The 14,370-nt window shown below is 50.5% G+C and overlaps 1 protein-coding gene across 1 annotated transcript in view; it reads right to left on the reverse strand.

Annotated features, from left to right (window-relative positions):
• Window positions 1-318: 318 nt before the first annotated feature.
• The window catches only part of LPIN1 (lipin 1), a 24,410-nt gene continuing 10,358 nt past the window's right edge, over window positions 319-14,370 (reverse strand). Inside the window, exons 4-9 of the mRNA XM_069102794.1 lie at window positions 11,383-11,531; window positions 10,940-11,026; window positions 9,504-9,656; window positions 6,822-6,936; window positions 6,271-6,374; window positions 319-3,295 (exon numbers count right to left, since the gene is read on the reverse strand). Coding sequence (XP_068958895.1) covers window positions 3,127-3,295; window positions 6,271-6,374; window positions 6,822-6,936; window positions 9,504-9,656; window positions 10,940-11,026; window positions 11,383-11,531 — 777 coding nt within the window. The 3' untranslated portion in view covers window positions 319-3,126. The remainder of the gene's footprint in view (window positions 3,296-6,270; window positions 6,375-6,821; window positions 6,937-9,503; window positions 9,657-10,939; window positions 11,027-11,382; window positions 11,532-14,370) is intronic.

The following is a 14,370-nucleotide window of genomic DNA, read 5'->3' on the forward strand; positions in this document are numbered from 1 at the left end:
GGAGGGATTACCCCCACTAAGGAAGGAGCACATCCTTGAAGGATCTCCCTTATAACACAGGCACTGAATGGCCACACTGGGGAAGCCTCAAAGCTTAATAGCCTTTAGAACATAAACTCCTAACGGGAAATGACATTAGGATATAAGGAACTCCTGGATTCCTAGAGGAAAATCCCTACAGTCTGTGTATTTCAGAGGAAAGATGCAAACCCAAGGCTTCCTGGCTTCAAGGCAGGTCCCTAACCACCAAGCAACACTGCCAGTGGGGAAATCACCAAGAACCTTTCACAAATGGTTTAAAAATGCAACAGACGTGAATCCCACACAACTGCCTCCATCAGCCTTGTTTATTGTGAATACATTTTCTGAATTTGCATCCAGCACAACATGAAGCATGACAATGATTTGGTTTATCGCCACCCCACCGCAGACACACGGTGCCAATATTGGACATACACAGACCTGGGAGTGGGGCGCCGGGGCCCCAGAGGGAACGACCGTCTCTCTGGAGGACGCAATCTTCTCACACCAACGGAACGGGGGTTGTTGTGTTCTTCATCATCTGCAATGTCGTTGACTTTGTGCTTCAGATCAGAAAATCACGCTCTTTGGGGTGATGGGGCATTGGCATAGTTACTACTGTTTTGCCTACTTATAGGCATGGACACACACTGAAACATATTCACATGTGGGCTATACACACATAAATATGTGTGTAGATGTGTGTGGGTGTATTACACGCATGTGCACCACTTGATATGCATGCCTTTACAATGCACATCTACATGTGTGCAATGTGCATAATACACTGGTTACAAATTGTAGTGCACATGGATAGGATACACATATTCTCATTTTCTAAAGTAGTGATGTAACTTGAACACTGTATATCAGTATAATTATTTTCCCAAGTGCCCAAGTCCTTACCTTAAACATGAAAAACCTCCCATATTAACCATAGGGAGAGCCTCCCTAGTAGGCAAGGGCAATATGCCACATCCATGTGGCCTGCGCAAAGCGCCAAGCCCTTGAACACCACTCTAAATGGGGCGGGGGGGGCTGTGGAGGTGATACAGGGGGGCTGAACCCTGACAAAGCGACTCTTGGGGTGTAAGGCCTGAAAGAGCTGGGATGAACTCTTCTTGCCCCCAAGGTTGGATGGGGGATTACCTGTCCTTTAAAATCCCCCCCCCCCCCACCCCATGGTCCAGAAGCCTGAGCGCCCTTCAAAAGGTCTTACAAACCCAACAAGGGCTAATGGAGAACCAGGCATTAGGGGTTGAAATGCCCACCTCTGTTCGTGCATTTGGTCAATACAACAAATGCAGAAACCTTTATGTTTGTGTGGACCTGAGTATCTATACAAGCCACCCACAGTGGGGAAAGGGGTTCTTTCTGGGAGAGAAATCACCAGAGTGAAGGAATATCTATGGACTTTCTTTCACAGAAAGAATAAAGACTTCATTAAATCATCCCCAGGTTTCTCTCAGATCTATAATAGTGCAATTCAAATAGGAAAGCATTCCTAGCTACCCAAGTAAAATTCTTTAAAAAAAAGTCCTCAAAAATAGGAAGCTTAGTCTTGTCACCAAGGCAGGCCTCCACTTCCCAATCTCTTCCCAGTGAGCCAGCCGGATAAATCCTGGTGCTGAACAGGAACAGCCACCTCCCCACTATGCTCAAAGAAACCCAGCTCTGAAATGTGACCTGATTTTAACCAATGGTTCCTCCATGGGGCCCTTAATTGAGGGGGAGGGGAAGGGTTTAAGACAAGATGTGTTACTGTGAAATTCTAGAGACTATGGCTCTTTGGATGGAAAACTGGACCATGGCTGAGTGGCTATTTCTTTTTAAAAAAAATATTACTATTATTATTGATGATTTGGGGATGCTCACCATCCCAGTGACTACAGGAAGACTCAAGCCAGCATGTTCATATAGTGAGTAGAAGACGCCATGAACCACACCTACAAAGAACACAGTTTAAATGTTCTCTCCAAGGACTTCCACCAAAACAGGTTTCCTTTAACAATGTTGAGAAAATGAATATCTCCCTCCTCTGGCATCCATTCAGCTCAAGGCCATGTTGCTGGCAGCAGCCCTTTTCCCAAGAGTCTCGGTTACCCTGTGTGCTGAACAGAATGATGGTAACAAGGGGAGTACTGCACATGGCGATCGCAGGTAAAAGCAGCCATGATGATAGCCTGAGAACCATGGCCCTTAAGGCCATTGTGTGTCTTTTGACATTCAGAGGGCACAGGCACCCACTACAGACACATTCCAAAAAGAGCCTGGGCTCCACGGCACTAGGGTGGAAACCTCGCAGAAGAGTGGAGGGTGGAGCATGGGGGCAGGGGGAAGAAAAATAAATATGCCAAGTACGTAGCTAAGTCTTGTGGATACAGAATCAGGGTATCGTTCACGGAATACAAGCATGAAGAACTTTTCACTGACACCCAGAGATTAGAACCATGGGAAAAGACGCAACCAAAACGCAGCCCCAGAGAAAATAAAAATACAACAGAGAACTTCCTGAAGCAAATGCCCCTTCCCAGCAGTCCGGGTAGGACTCCCTTGGAAGAGGTCTCTCTCCCTGGCACCGCTCTTCCAAGGTGGTAAGATCTCTTTTGGCTCAGAAATAAACCGCACGGGATCCATGCTGCTCTGAAATGTTCTGCCCATTTTTCACAGGCACTGTGCACTTCTGACTTTGCTGAAAAACATTGAGGTCTGCATCAAAACGAAAACAAAAAAAAAAACAACAACAACAAACCTTCCAGCAAGTCATACTTTGGTTTTGTAAGCCTGCATGGTACCAAGACCAATACTGGCCATGGCAGGCTGTTACACTGTGCCCTTGTCCCTGGCTGGGGCCAACCAGCAAGGAATTCTTTCTACACAGTGAATGAAGAAACAATCCCCCAACTCTGAAAACAAGCCTTTCATAAGTTACTTAGAAGAGTTGTTTCAAAGGAAATTGGAGAATTTTTTTGAGGGGGGAGGCAATAAAACATCTCTAATTTTTTTAAGCAAATGAATACAATGCCCAAAGTTCCAACTGAACTTTTCACAAAGTCTATCCTTTAATCGGGGGTTAGCCAGTCCTTTGCGTTGATGCCAAGGGGATCAGTACATGTTAGCAGAGGTTGAATGGATATCCTGATTCTCAAAAGGGGGTAAGGGCTCTCTCCAAAAAGTGAAGTTACTGAAAGTGTCCGAACAAGGGAAGTCTGAAGAATGGCTTCTTTTCAGTAATGGGAAAACGTGGTCAACCACCTCACAGAGTCTCACGTAACTAGAAAGAAAGCAGAGAGGTCAGTCATCACCACGTGGAACAAGAGTCACTAACACACAACAAAAACACCTCACGCTCATGGGCACTCTGCACAAATTCTCTCAGCAACCCTGGGAGGGAGGTGCTGTTTATCCCCATTTTATAGCTGAGGAAACTGATGCTGAGTGAGAAGTGCTAAAGGAGGTGCCCAGGGTCACACATCTAGTAATGTCTGGATTTGAACTCAGAACTCAGGTCCTCCCAGTTCTAAATCCTGCACTTCATCCACTGAGCCACCAAGCTGCCCTCAGTTGTCCAACCGATCAAAGAATCGAAGACCATTAGGTGAGGTCAGCCTTGATAGCAGGGGCATCGGGGGGTGGGGGTGCTCTCCATCCCAACAATGCCAGGCTTGGCCTCAAGGAGATCTGGGTTAAAACCGGACTCCGGCCCTTTCCAGCTAGGAGACCTCAGCAGAGGGGGCCTCCCTTTCTGGGCACAGTTTCCTCATCTGTAAAATGGGGGTCATGACACCAGGTGGCGTACCTCACGAGCTCAGTAAGAGCTAGAGTTTAAAATGTTATGAATGGAAAGGTTTCTCAAAGGTTCAGATGCTGTGCAGGTATCAGCAAGGGCAACCCCCCAGAACACTACTGTCTTCCACCCCAAAACGTGAATGGGTCATTCCCAGCGCCACACACTCCTGTAGCTGGGAGGGCCTTCCACATCAGGGAGGGCCCCCTGCCCTACTCCTATAGAGAGAGGAACGGAATTCTGAGGAAGGAATGGACTCGCCAAGGTCACACTTGAAGGAACTAATCACAGAATTATTCTAAAGTCCATTCACAAAAGAGCAGGTATTTATTACACGTGCTTGAAGGTTCCCAAAATGCATCACATTTATGCCTTAGAGCAACCTTATAAGGTAACGTTTTTCCCCATTTCTTTTCTTTTGGAGGGAAGGTAGTGTGAGGCTGTCACGTGCCATGATTTCTTTTATATTAGGAACTTCCAGTGTGGGCATCCCTTTCTCCAGTGCAGATCTCCATCTGTCTATGATTTTTCCTGTCAGTAGCCTGAGGCTCAGACTTGGAGTGGTTTGTCCATAGTCACCTAGTCCGTAGGTCACAGGCAGGACTCAGAAGCCAGCTTTCCCAAACCCATGGCCAGCCCAGTCTCCAAGATGCCACACAGCCTCTCTCTAATCAAGAATGACTGTGTTTTTTGTTAGGGATACAAAGGAAAACAAATGGATAGATGGATGGATGCACAGATGGACGGATGGATGGATGGATGAATGGATGCACATTAAGGGTTCCCTGTGTAAAACACACTGTGCTAAGTGCTGGGGTGTAAAGAGAAAAGCCAGGTAATCCCTGCTTTCCAGGGGTTCCCACTCTAACGGGAGACAACCCCCTCCCAATAGAAGGTCTTGGCTACAAGTCAGACAGGAAGGTTCTGTGGTCCTTAGGAACAAAGCAGATGGTCATGCCTCCTCTTCAGGGTCATCTCCACCAATCAAATCTTCTGTACATGATGCTGACCCAGTGGATGTGGCCCAGGGCTTTCTCTGGGGGCCAGCACCTTCCTTCCCAGTTCTTCCATAGCTGCGGCTTCAGCCCTGCAGGCACCGTCCTCAGGCTGCTTCCCAAGATGATGCCTGTGGCCTGGAAGTGTTGCTATTCCCAGACTCTTGAGCTCAGGATCTTGGCCTGAGGGGAGATGGCGGCCCAGGCTGCGGTGGAGGTCTGCCTGACACATACTGCCTCCTGGCTCTCCTTCGTGGCAGCCTACTGCTTTAGCCAAGCTGAGCAGCTGCCCTATGGGGAGCAGTGGGGGGGGATCACCACTGGCTCCCTCCTCCATAGGAGTGGACTCCTCAGATGAGGGCTGTGGGTGCTGGGCTGGAAGCAAGAGCTGTGGTCCAGGGGATGCTGACACTCCCAGAGCCAGAAAGATGGGGGGAAGAGCCCAGCCCTCACCCTGTCTGCCACTAACCAGCTCCGTGGACAGGAACAAGTCCCATCCCCTGGGGGTCAGCATCTGCACCTATGCTCTTGGACCTTGGTAACCCTCTTATAAAGTCAATTAGGATGCATATCTCCTCCTCTGACCCATGCCAGATCAGAAGCATCTCGAGGGCAAGGAGCGTGGGGTACTATCTCCTTATTGCTTCCTCTCCTCTACCCTGGACAGACCATTTTAAGGGGGGGGCGTGGTGAGGAGCACAGCAATGCTAAGTCAGTTTAACCCTAGCACAGAAGCAATGACATCTTCATGCATTAAACCTCTGCTTGACCCCAGAGAGCAGAGCTAGGAAGGTGCCTGTAAGTGAGGCCAGGCAGGCTGTGACTCATCAGAAAGAGAAGCTTCCCCAAATTTAGGGCTCTCTGAATATTTGATGGCCCCGGGAACCCCCGCCTCAAAAGCTCCGGGGCAGCTCCATGACTTCCAGAATCAAACAGAAAACACTGTGTTGGGGCATTTCAATCCTTCCCACCCTGGACCATCACAGCATCCTCCTGCCTGAATGCCCTCCACTCCAACTCAGTCCGGTTCTCCTGGCTGTTCAGGCTGACCAATGACCCCTCCTCCCATCCTGGCTGCCCTCCTCTGGCAGCACCCTGTTTCGTGAACGCCCTCCCTCGTCTCAGGACCATGGCCAGCACCCCTCTGGATGCCTCCATGTCCTCCTCCACCCAGTGAGGAGACCAGACCAGGAGATCCGCGAGGCCCCTCCCAGCACCCGCTGACCATTCTAGGCTCCAGCCTCTCCTCTCCCGGACCTAATGTTCCCTCTCCCGAGGTCCCTTCATCCAGCCAAAGGACAGTCCCTCCAGCTCAGAGTCACCAAATGATGCTGGGCAGAATCACAGGAATGTGGTTTAGATGCCCCGTTCTCTCCCCCCAGAACTGGGTGTCAGCAGCTGTAAATAGGGAGCCCCTGGTGCCCCCAACAACACCCGGTCAGAGAACGGACGGGTAGCGACACTTACGATGAGATGTTGGTCTTGGCGTGTTCTTGGACTAGCTCCCCTTTGGGGTTGACGGTAAATATTCGATTCAAGGTCACACCCACTTGCTTGTAAGAGTATACATCCTAAATCATGAGTTCAAGGTCAAAGAAAATCCCATTAGACAACGAAATAAACTGCACTCTGACAGTCAGTCAGTCACTCAAGAAGCAGTTAGTTACAAAGCACCTACTGTGTATGCCAGGCTCCAGGCTAAGGGCGGGGCATACTGTCAGGGGGCTCCCCACCTGACGACTGCACACGATTCCCTTGCCCACCACCCTGGCTGTGCCACTGGCCGGAGGGCCAGGAATCATCCCCAGAATAATCCCTGCCCTTTCCACCTCCCCTCATCCATCCTCCAGGCCCCTCTCACTGAGATGCTGCAAGATTGGCAATACTCTGCAGATCCCTGGACAAAGAGTAGCTGGGACCCTTACTTCCCCCCCGCCGAGGTCGCTCTCGGCTCTAAGCCTTTCCTGAGAAAACAGTTGTCATTGTAACGGCCACCCTATATGCCCCTGCATGCTCACCGCAGGCCGGTTTCCAAAGGCAGCATAAAAGGGTTCCGTGTTAGGAAGAAACAAGTTTTTGATGTCTGTCAAACACTGGACTTTAAATTTCTCGGGCTTCTTTTCGATGACCTCTCTGTGAAGGGAAAATCACAATGAAGAGACATCCGTTCCCAGATAAGGCACCGGCCACTCGCTGGGAAACCAGCGTCCTCACGGACGCGTCTGATCTGGACGAGCTCCAGGCCACGCAGAAGGAAGAGACTTCCACAGCAACAAACGGTGACCTGGGGCTTGGCTCTGCGGGTACAAAGACCTCCTGCCCTCACGGAGCTCATCTTCTAATGGGAGGGGGATGGAAAATCACCAAATGTCAGGGCAGCCGTCCTTGTCTGGCCCATACCCCCTCTGATACAGGGCCAGCCTCTGACCCAGGAGCCCACCACCAATTCAATCCAGTTCAATCAATACTTGTTAAATACCAACTGTGTGCTGAGTGCTGGGGATGTAAGAAAAGGCACAAGACAGGGCTTGCCCTCAAGGAGCTTACAGTCCTTCCAAGACAGCCCCATCAGAACAAGGAGAACAACTCCAGTGATTAAGGAGTTTTTGAGGAGGTGGGGGGTTAGGGTGCGGAATACTGTCTATACAGTCAGAAGTTACTGGCATCAGTTGGTTGGGCTGAATCAATTATCCTTTCTTGGTAATTGTTTTTGTTGAGAGGAAGCCGGGCCTGGTGGACAGAGAGCTGGCTCGAGGGTGACCAAGGCTAAGACACGCCACCTGTCAAGAGTCCCTGCTAGCCTGCATTACTGGATGGAGCGCCCTCCAGTGAGAAGTCCTCAGACCGAGGAAATGACAAGAGGAAGACCCTCTCTCCCTGTAGACAAAGAAAGGTTCTTGCGGGGGGGGGGGAGCAGGGAAGGAGCTCTGTGGACATGAAGATGATTTTTTAAAAATAACACATATACACACATAGATATTTAACTCAATAAAAATATTTTTAAATAGAATATGACTAAGTGCAAAAAAAACAATTTGCTAATGCCCCATTCAGTGGGGAGAATCTGATTCATTATATTTCTGAACAAGTTCAATACACTAAATTTTTTTTAACTGAAAAAAATATATTTTTCAAAGATACTTCATGAGGGTAAAGAGGTGTCTTTTGGCCACTGCTGGACCTGGAGACAGAAAGACTAGGTTCAGATCTCACATGTCTGAGCCTCTCAGTCTGTGAAATGGGGACCATCGAGCCTAACTCCTCGGGTCCTTACAAGCATCCCTTAGTGTGACCAGTGGGAGACACAGAGAACCTTGTCTCATGAGGTCTCTAAGCAGAACTCCTTACAAACTGTCCCAGAAGCTGCAGCCAATCGCACTGATGAGATCTGGATTTCTACAGTTTACCAGCCATGATGGCTCTTGGCTCTGGGAGAAGATGCCTAGGTCTGCAGAGGAGACTTCCTCTCCCCTGGAAGCGTGTCCTCGTCATTTGAACTCTGCCCCCGGAAACATGAACAGAGTGGTAGAAACCCAAGGACCCCTCAGCAGGAAGGGCAACCATCCCAGGGCACAGGGATGGTCCATAGATGTCTGCGGCCCAGCAGGGTTTCTGAACTGGCATTTTCAGACACTCAGAGAGCAAGACAGCCAGGAAGCACTGAGTTGGTGTGGGTGTGGGGGGCAGGGAGAAAGAGGGAAAGTGGGAGAAGGAGAGAGACAGAGACAGAGACAGAGAGACAGAGACAGAGACAGAGAGAGAAACAGAGACAGAGAGAGACACAGAGAGACAGAGACAGACAGAGAGACAGAGAAAGAGAGAGAGAGAGAGACGGAGGAGAGGGGAGGAGAGAAGAGGAGAAGGAAAGGGTGGAGGGAAGGAAAAGGAAAGGGGGAGACAGACAAGGCCATTTAGGGGGGGTCTCCACAACACTGGGCCAGGTAGAGGCATGGAGAGCCAGCTCTTCCCAGGAACAGATCCGGGACCTGGCCTGGAATAGGAGTCCCCAGGCCCCCTCAGCATCCCCCATCAGAGCCAAGGCAGTTTTGCAGGGAAAGGGCAGGAGCATGATGGAAGTCTTGGGAGCCAAGCTCTATGACAATGGGAGATTCTTTTTCAGCTCCGGATGCCCAAGTCCTTCAGACTTGAACGGCATGAAGGGACAGGCCCCCTTTAAAAGACAATCATCACGTAGCCCTCCCAGTCATGGGTGGAAGGCACCTTGGAGGCCAGGAAGGCTTCCTCTAGCCCAACTTCTTTACCTTACAGATGGGGAAACTGAGGCCCAGAACCAGGATTCGAGCCCAGCTCTTCCCATGCCAGGGCCAGCATGCTCTTGACTGAACTGAAATCTGCCCCCAGAACTCACAATCATAGCACTGCTACCTGGAAGGACATTAAGAACTCCAAGCCCCTCACTCTATAGATGGGGAAACTGAGCCCCCTAAAGGACATGCAGGCAATCAGAGGCAGCACTCAAACACAGATCCTAGGAGGAGAGGCGGAGGTGCTGGGAGGCCAGGGCTTGGAGCTAAGCCCCATCCCACCCCCCATCCATTCGCCCCAGCCCCCCTCCTCAGATTCCTGGCCATGGCTCTCACGCCCTCCTGGGGCCTTCTCTAGGGAGGCCTCCCCCACTCCCTCAATGGCACCTGTACTGGACAGTGGGCCTGTCCCTCGAGGTGGGGGCTTCTTCCTACCTGTGCAAGGCAGAGAAGAGGCTGCTAGGGCTGAGCAGCAGAGGGCCCTGGGGCAGCACGGTCCCCCGCTCATTCACCCAGTGCAGGTAGCCCCTCGTCATGTCCGCCATCCCAATGGCCCTGGCTGAACAGTAGAGGAACTTGTAGCCATTTCTGCAGGAGGGCGAGAGAGGGAAGCAGATGGTCACATTTCATGATCCCCCAACGCCGGGATGGCCACCACGGCTCGGCTCACATGCTGGGAGTCCAGCCTCCTCTCCTGGGCTAATTCAAAGGCAAGGGGTAGGGGCAGCAGAGAAGGTCTCTTCACAAAGTCTCCAGGAAGCACATCAACAAACATGTATAAGCACCTACGGCGTGCACAGTCATGGAGAATAGGGGAGAAGCAAAGTCTGGGTCCAGCCCAGCCCCTCCTGGCGGGCAACCAGTAAGTCACCCTTTGGTTTGATTCACAGCATCTGCCCATTCCTGAGCTCTCACCTGGGCCGCTCCACTGGCCCCTGATGGACCCTGACCATCTCTGTCCCAAGAACCTTCCCAGCTCAGAATCCTAATCCTGAGCCCTTACGGAGCATCCCCCCCACATCTCAGGAGCTCCTCCCTAGGAGGTAGGGGACATCATCATCCCCATGGTGGGGAAACTGAGGCTAACAAGGCCCCTCCTGGGGCAGACACACCAAGAACAGCTGAGGCATAGCCTCAAACACCACTAGGAACCTATCTGTGCACAGCGTCAAGACCAGCACAAAGGCATTCCAACAGAGCCCCATGTGGCCTGGGACACACATAGTAGGTGCTTAATAAATATTTATTGGATTACATTAGATAGCAGCTCTTTTTGTCATGGCAAAAAAATTGTAAGCCCTGCTGGTGCCATCAGCTGGAAAAGCGCCCAACAAACTGCAGCATGTGAACATAACAGATGTGACTGCACCATCAGAAATGACCAAGGGGACGGCTTCGGAAAAGCCGGGAAGACTTGTATGAACTGACGCCAGGAGAGGCAGAACAGCGTGTGCAGTCACCAGTGCACCACGAGGTCAATGCTTCGGAGAGAACAAGCCTCCGGCAGAGTCCACTGCTGGGCGTCATCCCAGGTGCCCTGACAAGGCTGCCCCACTCGCCCGCACAAAGAGGCAAGGATATGAATCTACAGGAAAGCTAGTTGTTGTTACTGTTATCATTAAGAAAGAGACCACACTGGAGATACAGGCAAGGTGGGGATCTGTTTTGCTTGACCATGCAAATTTATGACAAGGGTTTTGGTTTCATTTTGTTTTTCTTTTTTCATTGTGGGAGAGAAAATAAATGGCTATTAATTGAAAAAACATTTTAATTTAAATGTTTTTTTAAAGACAGACATCACACAGAGAGCATTAGCTAGGCAGGCATGCTGACACCAAGGAAGGGTAAGGGGGAAACTCTTGAACACTTACTGGCTGACTTTATGATACAGTTTTGCAATCCCTTGGTGGGTCCAATCCTTGCCAAGCGTGGGCAAAATGTGCCCTAAAGTGTCAGATCTAAGGGAAGAGAGGAACGGAAGAGTCAGGAGGAGCTGGAATGAGAGGGAGGTATGGTGTCCAGTGGTCACTTGCCCTGGAAGGAGCTCCTACCCCCTCCAGCACGGGTTACCAAGATCTCATCCCCTTACTCACCCAGGCAATTCCCCTTCTGGCCATAAGGGTACACTCTACTCCAAGCAGGGGGTATCCATTAATGCCCTGAGAGGGAAGAGCTGGCAGCAAGCCTGTGCAAGCATCTCTAGATCGGGCTGCTTCAAGAAATCACTGGGCTAAACCCCCAAGATATACTGAGAGATAAGGGCAGCCCTGGGCTCCTACCTCAGGGAGGCAAGCGCATCATTTCATGGACATACCTCGTGATGGTTCCATCGATGTCGGAAATGATCACTTTGTCATCCCAGTCCCAGAGGTAGATGGTGCCTTCACAGCGGCAAGTGCCCTGGTATTGGGTCGTAACGCTGAAAACCACATCATTGGGGCCATTCTTTAACTTTAAGCTTTTCTGAAAAACACCAGAGGCAAGGTTATCAATCGATCATCCCACTAGCATTTAATAAGGGCCTACTGTGTGCCAGACCCTGGGCTAAGAATGTTAGACACAGAGTCAGACCACCCGTGCTCCTGTCTCAGATACTTATGTGCTCTGTGATCCTTGGCAAATTACTTAACTTCTGCCTGCCTCAGTTTCCTCATCTGTAAAAAGAGGATGATAAAGCCGCCTACTTATTCTTTATAATAAAGAGAATTCTCTGGGAGAAGGAGGAGGAAGGATACATTAGGAATGTCGGTGAAGTGAAAACAAAAGGTGTCAATAAAATTTACTTTAAAAAGAGTTCTAGAGGCAAGATTCAAACATAGGGCTGTTGTGTATATGGATCTTCATACCTGAAAGCACTATGCAAATGTTAGCTATTACAGAAATGAAGCTTCCGTGCTCCTCAATCACAGGGTCAGAGACGGAGATCACTGAGTCCAACACCCCATTTCACATATGAGGAAATTGAGGCCCACAAACATTACAGGGGCTTGCCTAGGGTCATACAATTACCTCAGCAGGATGTGAACTCGGGTCGTCCTGACTGAAGTCCACTCTCCCTAATTAGGCGATTCAGAGGAGGGAGGGGTGAACCTTAGAAATTATTTAGCAGCATAACTGGAGAATGTCAGCATCAGGAGGGCCCTCTATGGCTGGGTACCCTAACTCGTAACTAGAAAAGAATCCCCCAAAGGGGATCTTCCAGCCTCTGCCTGAAGATGCCTAGTGAGGAGGAGATAGAGAGAGGGAGACCAGGGAGGAGGGGCGAGGTAAAGCGTCCAAGGTGACTCTGAGGTGGTGGAGCCCGGGTGCCTGGAAGGATGGGGGTGCCCTCGACAGAAATCAGAAAGCAGGAAATGAGGAAAAATAGGAGTGGATGATGATGACTGGGGGTGGGGGGGAGGCAGTCAAGCTGATTGCTAGAGAAAAAGATCCAGGACAGACACATTTCATGAGCAAGGGGCTTCTGTCCTAGATCAGAGACTAAGGCAGAGAGAGAAGGGGCCAAGTTTAAAAGGCAATAAGGGTTAGAAGTGAAAAAATGAGAGCCCCAGCCCTCAACTGGCCTCCTGGCCACAAAAGCCAGGCCCTATCTGGAGGCTTCCCACTTGTTCTTCCAAGATGATTCCAGACCAGCTTTTCCTCAATCACAGAAGTGCTGGGCCAAGTTTGATCCATTAGCCAGCGCGCAAAGATAAGGCCCCCCCCAAAGGCCAGAGATAAAGTTTTTAACAGTAAGCGACTCCTCCGAGAGCAAGGTTCTGGGATGCCCGGGCTGGGGACCCAGTATGTCTTCCCCCATCATTTCTGAACACAAATGAGCTCCTTCATAAGGTGGGCAAGCAGTTTCCCAAAGTCACCTCCTTAGAGGTCATTAACATTGTGGCCCCAACAGTTAAAAAAAACAGCCATTTCTCAAGGCTTACCACACCTCCCGGCAAGGCCATTTCCTGACACCACCACCCCCCTCCAGTGTCCTGACAGCCCACAGCTCTTGAAGAGGGTCTTGGTGCATTAGACCTATGGTTAAAGGATACCATCCCACTGGAGGGCTTCTCGAAGGCCCAGGGCCCTGGTCTGAGCGCTTGCGTGACAGTAAGTGGGGGTTGAGGTCTGTTCATCATCTGCCCCCCATAACAAGCAAGGAGGCAGGCCTGGCTCACTGCCAAGGTCAGGCCCTGGAGGAGCCCGAGAAGCTGGGCTGTCTCCTTCCAAGTAAACCTTTCAGGGCCTTTGGCTGTGTGTGGAGAAGGGGGTGCAAGGAAGGTTTCTGTGGTCCCTGGCAACACCAGTGAAAGCACCGGACGACCCTCCTTATGAAAAGAAGAAAAATTCTTTACCCTGTGAAGTTTTACAAGATGCCCCTTCTCAGTGAGGCAGGCAGTTCTAGAAAGATCGCTACCCCATTCTACAGATCAGTAAGTGGGAGCAAACACAGCTGGTAGCCAGCTGAGTCAGGATCTGAATTCAGATCATGCAGACTTCCAGGGCCACACAACCTACCGAGCCCCCAAGGCTACAGAAAAGACAACCAAGACAAAGTAGTTTGTCAAGATGGTGAAGAAACATGGAAATTTGTAATGGCCCAACAGGTCTGCATGCTGGGCAGCTGGCGCTGTGATAATTTATAATTGTTTAGATATGAAATAGAGGCAAGGGAATTTGGGGGAGAGGCATCCACAGCTGGGGGCATCAAGAAACTGAATCCTTAGAGACAGGAGAGGGGCAGTGCATTTCAGGCATGGGGGACAGTCAGGCAAAGGCACAGACACTGGACATACACCACTGCTGAGAACAGGCTGAGTAAGGAAGCACTTTATAGAAATGAAAGCTGTCCGCAAGATGAATGGTGTGTGTGTGTCTGTGTGTCTGTGTGAGGGAGATACACAGAGAGAGACAGACAGACAGACAGACGGATCTCAGTCAACAGAAGACTTCTAGAGAAGACCCTGGGTCCAATTCTACTGAGAGCTGCAGGGAGGAAGGGGGGGACCCACAGGACGTGTTCAAGTCTCCCAGAGGGGATTATTGCTATGTCAGAGAGGAGCATAGACAAGCAGTCCTGAAAGTTAGTTAGTCCCCTTCCCACAGAATTTTTTTAAAGCAATTGGGGTTAAGTAACTTGCTCAAGGTTGCACGGTCAGGTGTTTCTGGGTGGGTGCTAAGTGTCTGAGCCCGGATTCGATCCTCAGGTCATCCTGACACTGGAGCCACTGGAGCCGGTGCTCTTACTCGCTGAGCCACCTGGCCGCCCCTTTCCCACAGAATTTTGACTCACTTTCTCTTCCCTCCTCCTCCTCCTCCT

This window comes from Petaurus breviceps, unplaced genomic scaffold, assembly GCF_028583685.1.
Source record: "Petaurus breviceps papuanus isolate PSGF00001 unplaced genomic scaffold, PetGlider_PUasm1.0 556, whole genome shotgun sequence".
Taxonomy (NCBI): domain Eukaryota; kingdom Metazoa; phylum Chordata; class Mammalia; order Diprotodontia; family Petauridae; genus Petaurus; species Petaurus breviceps.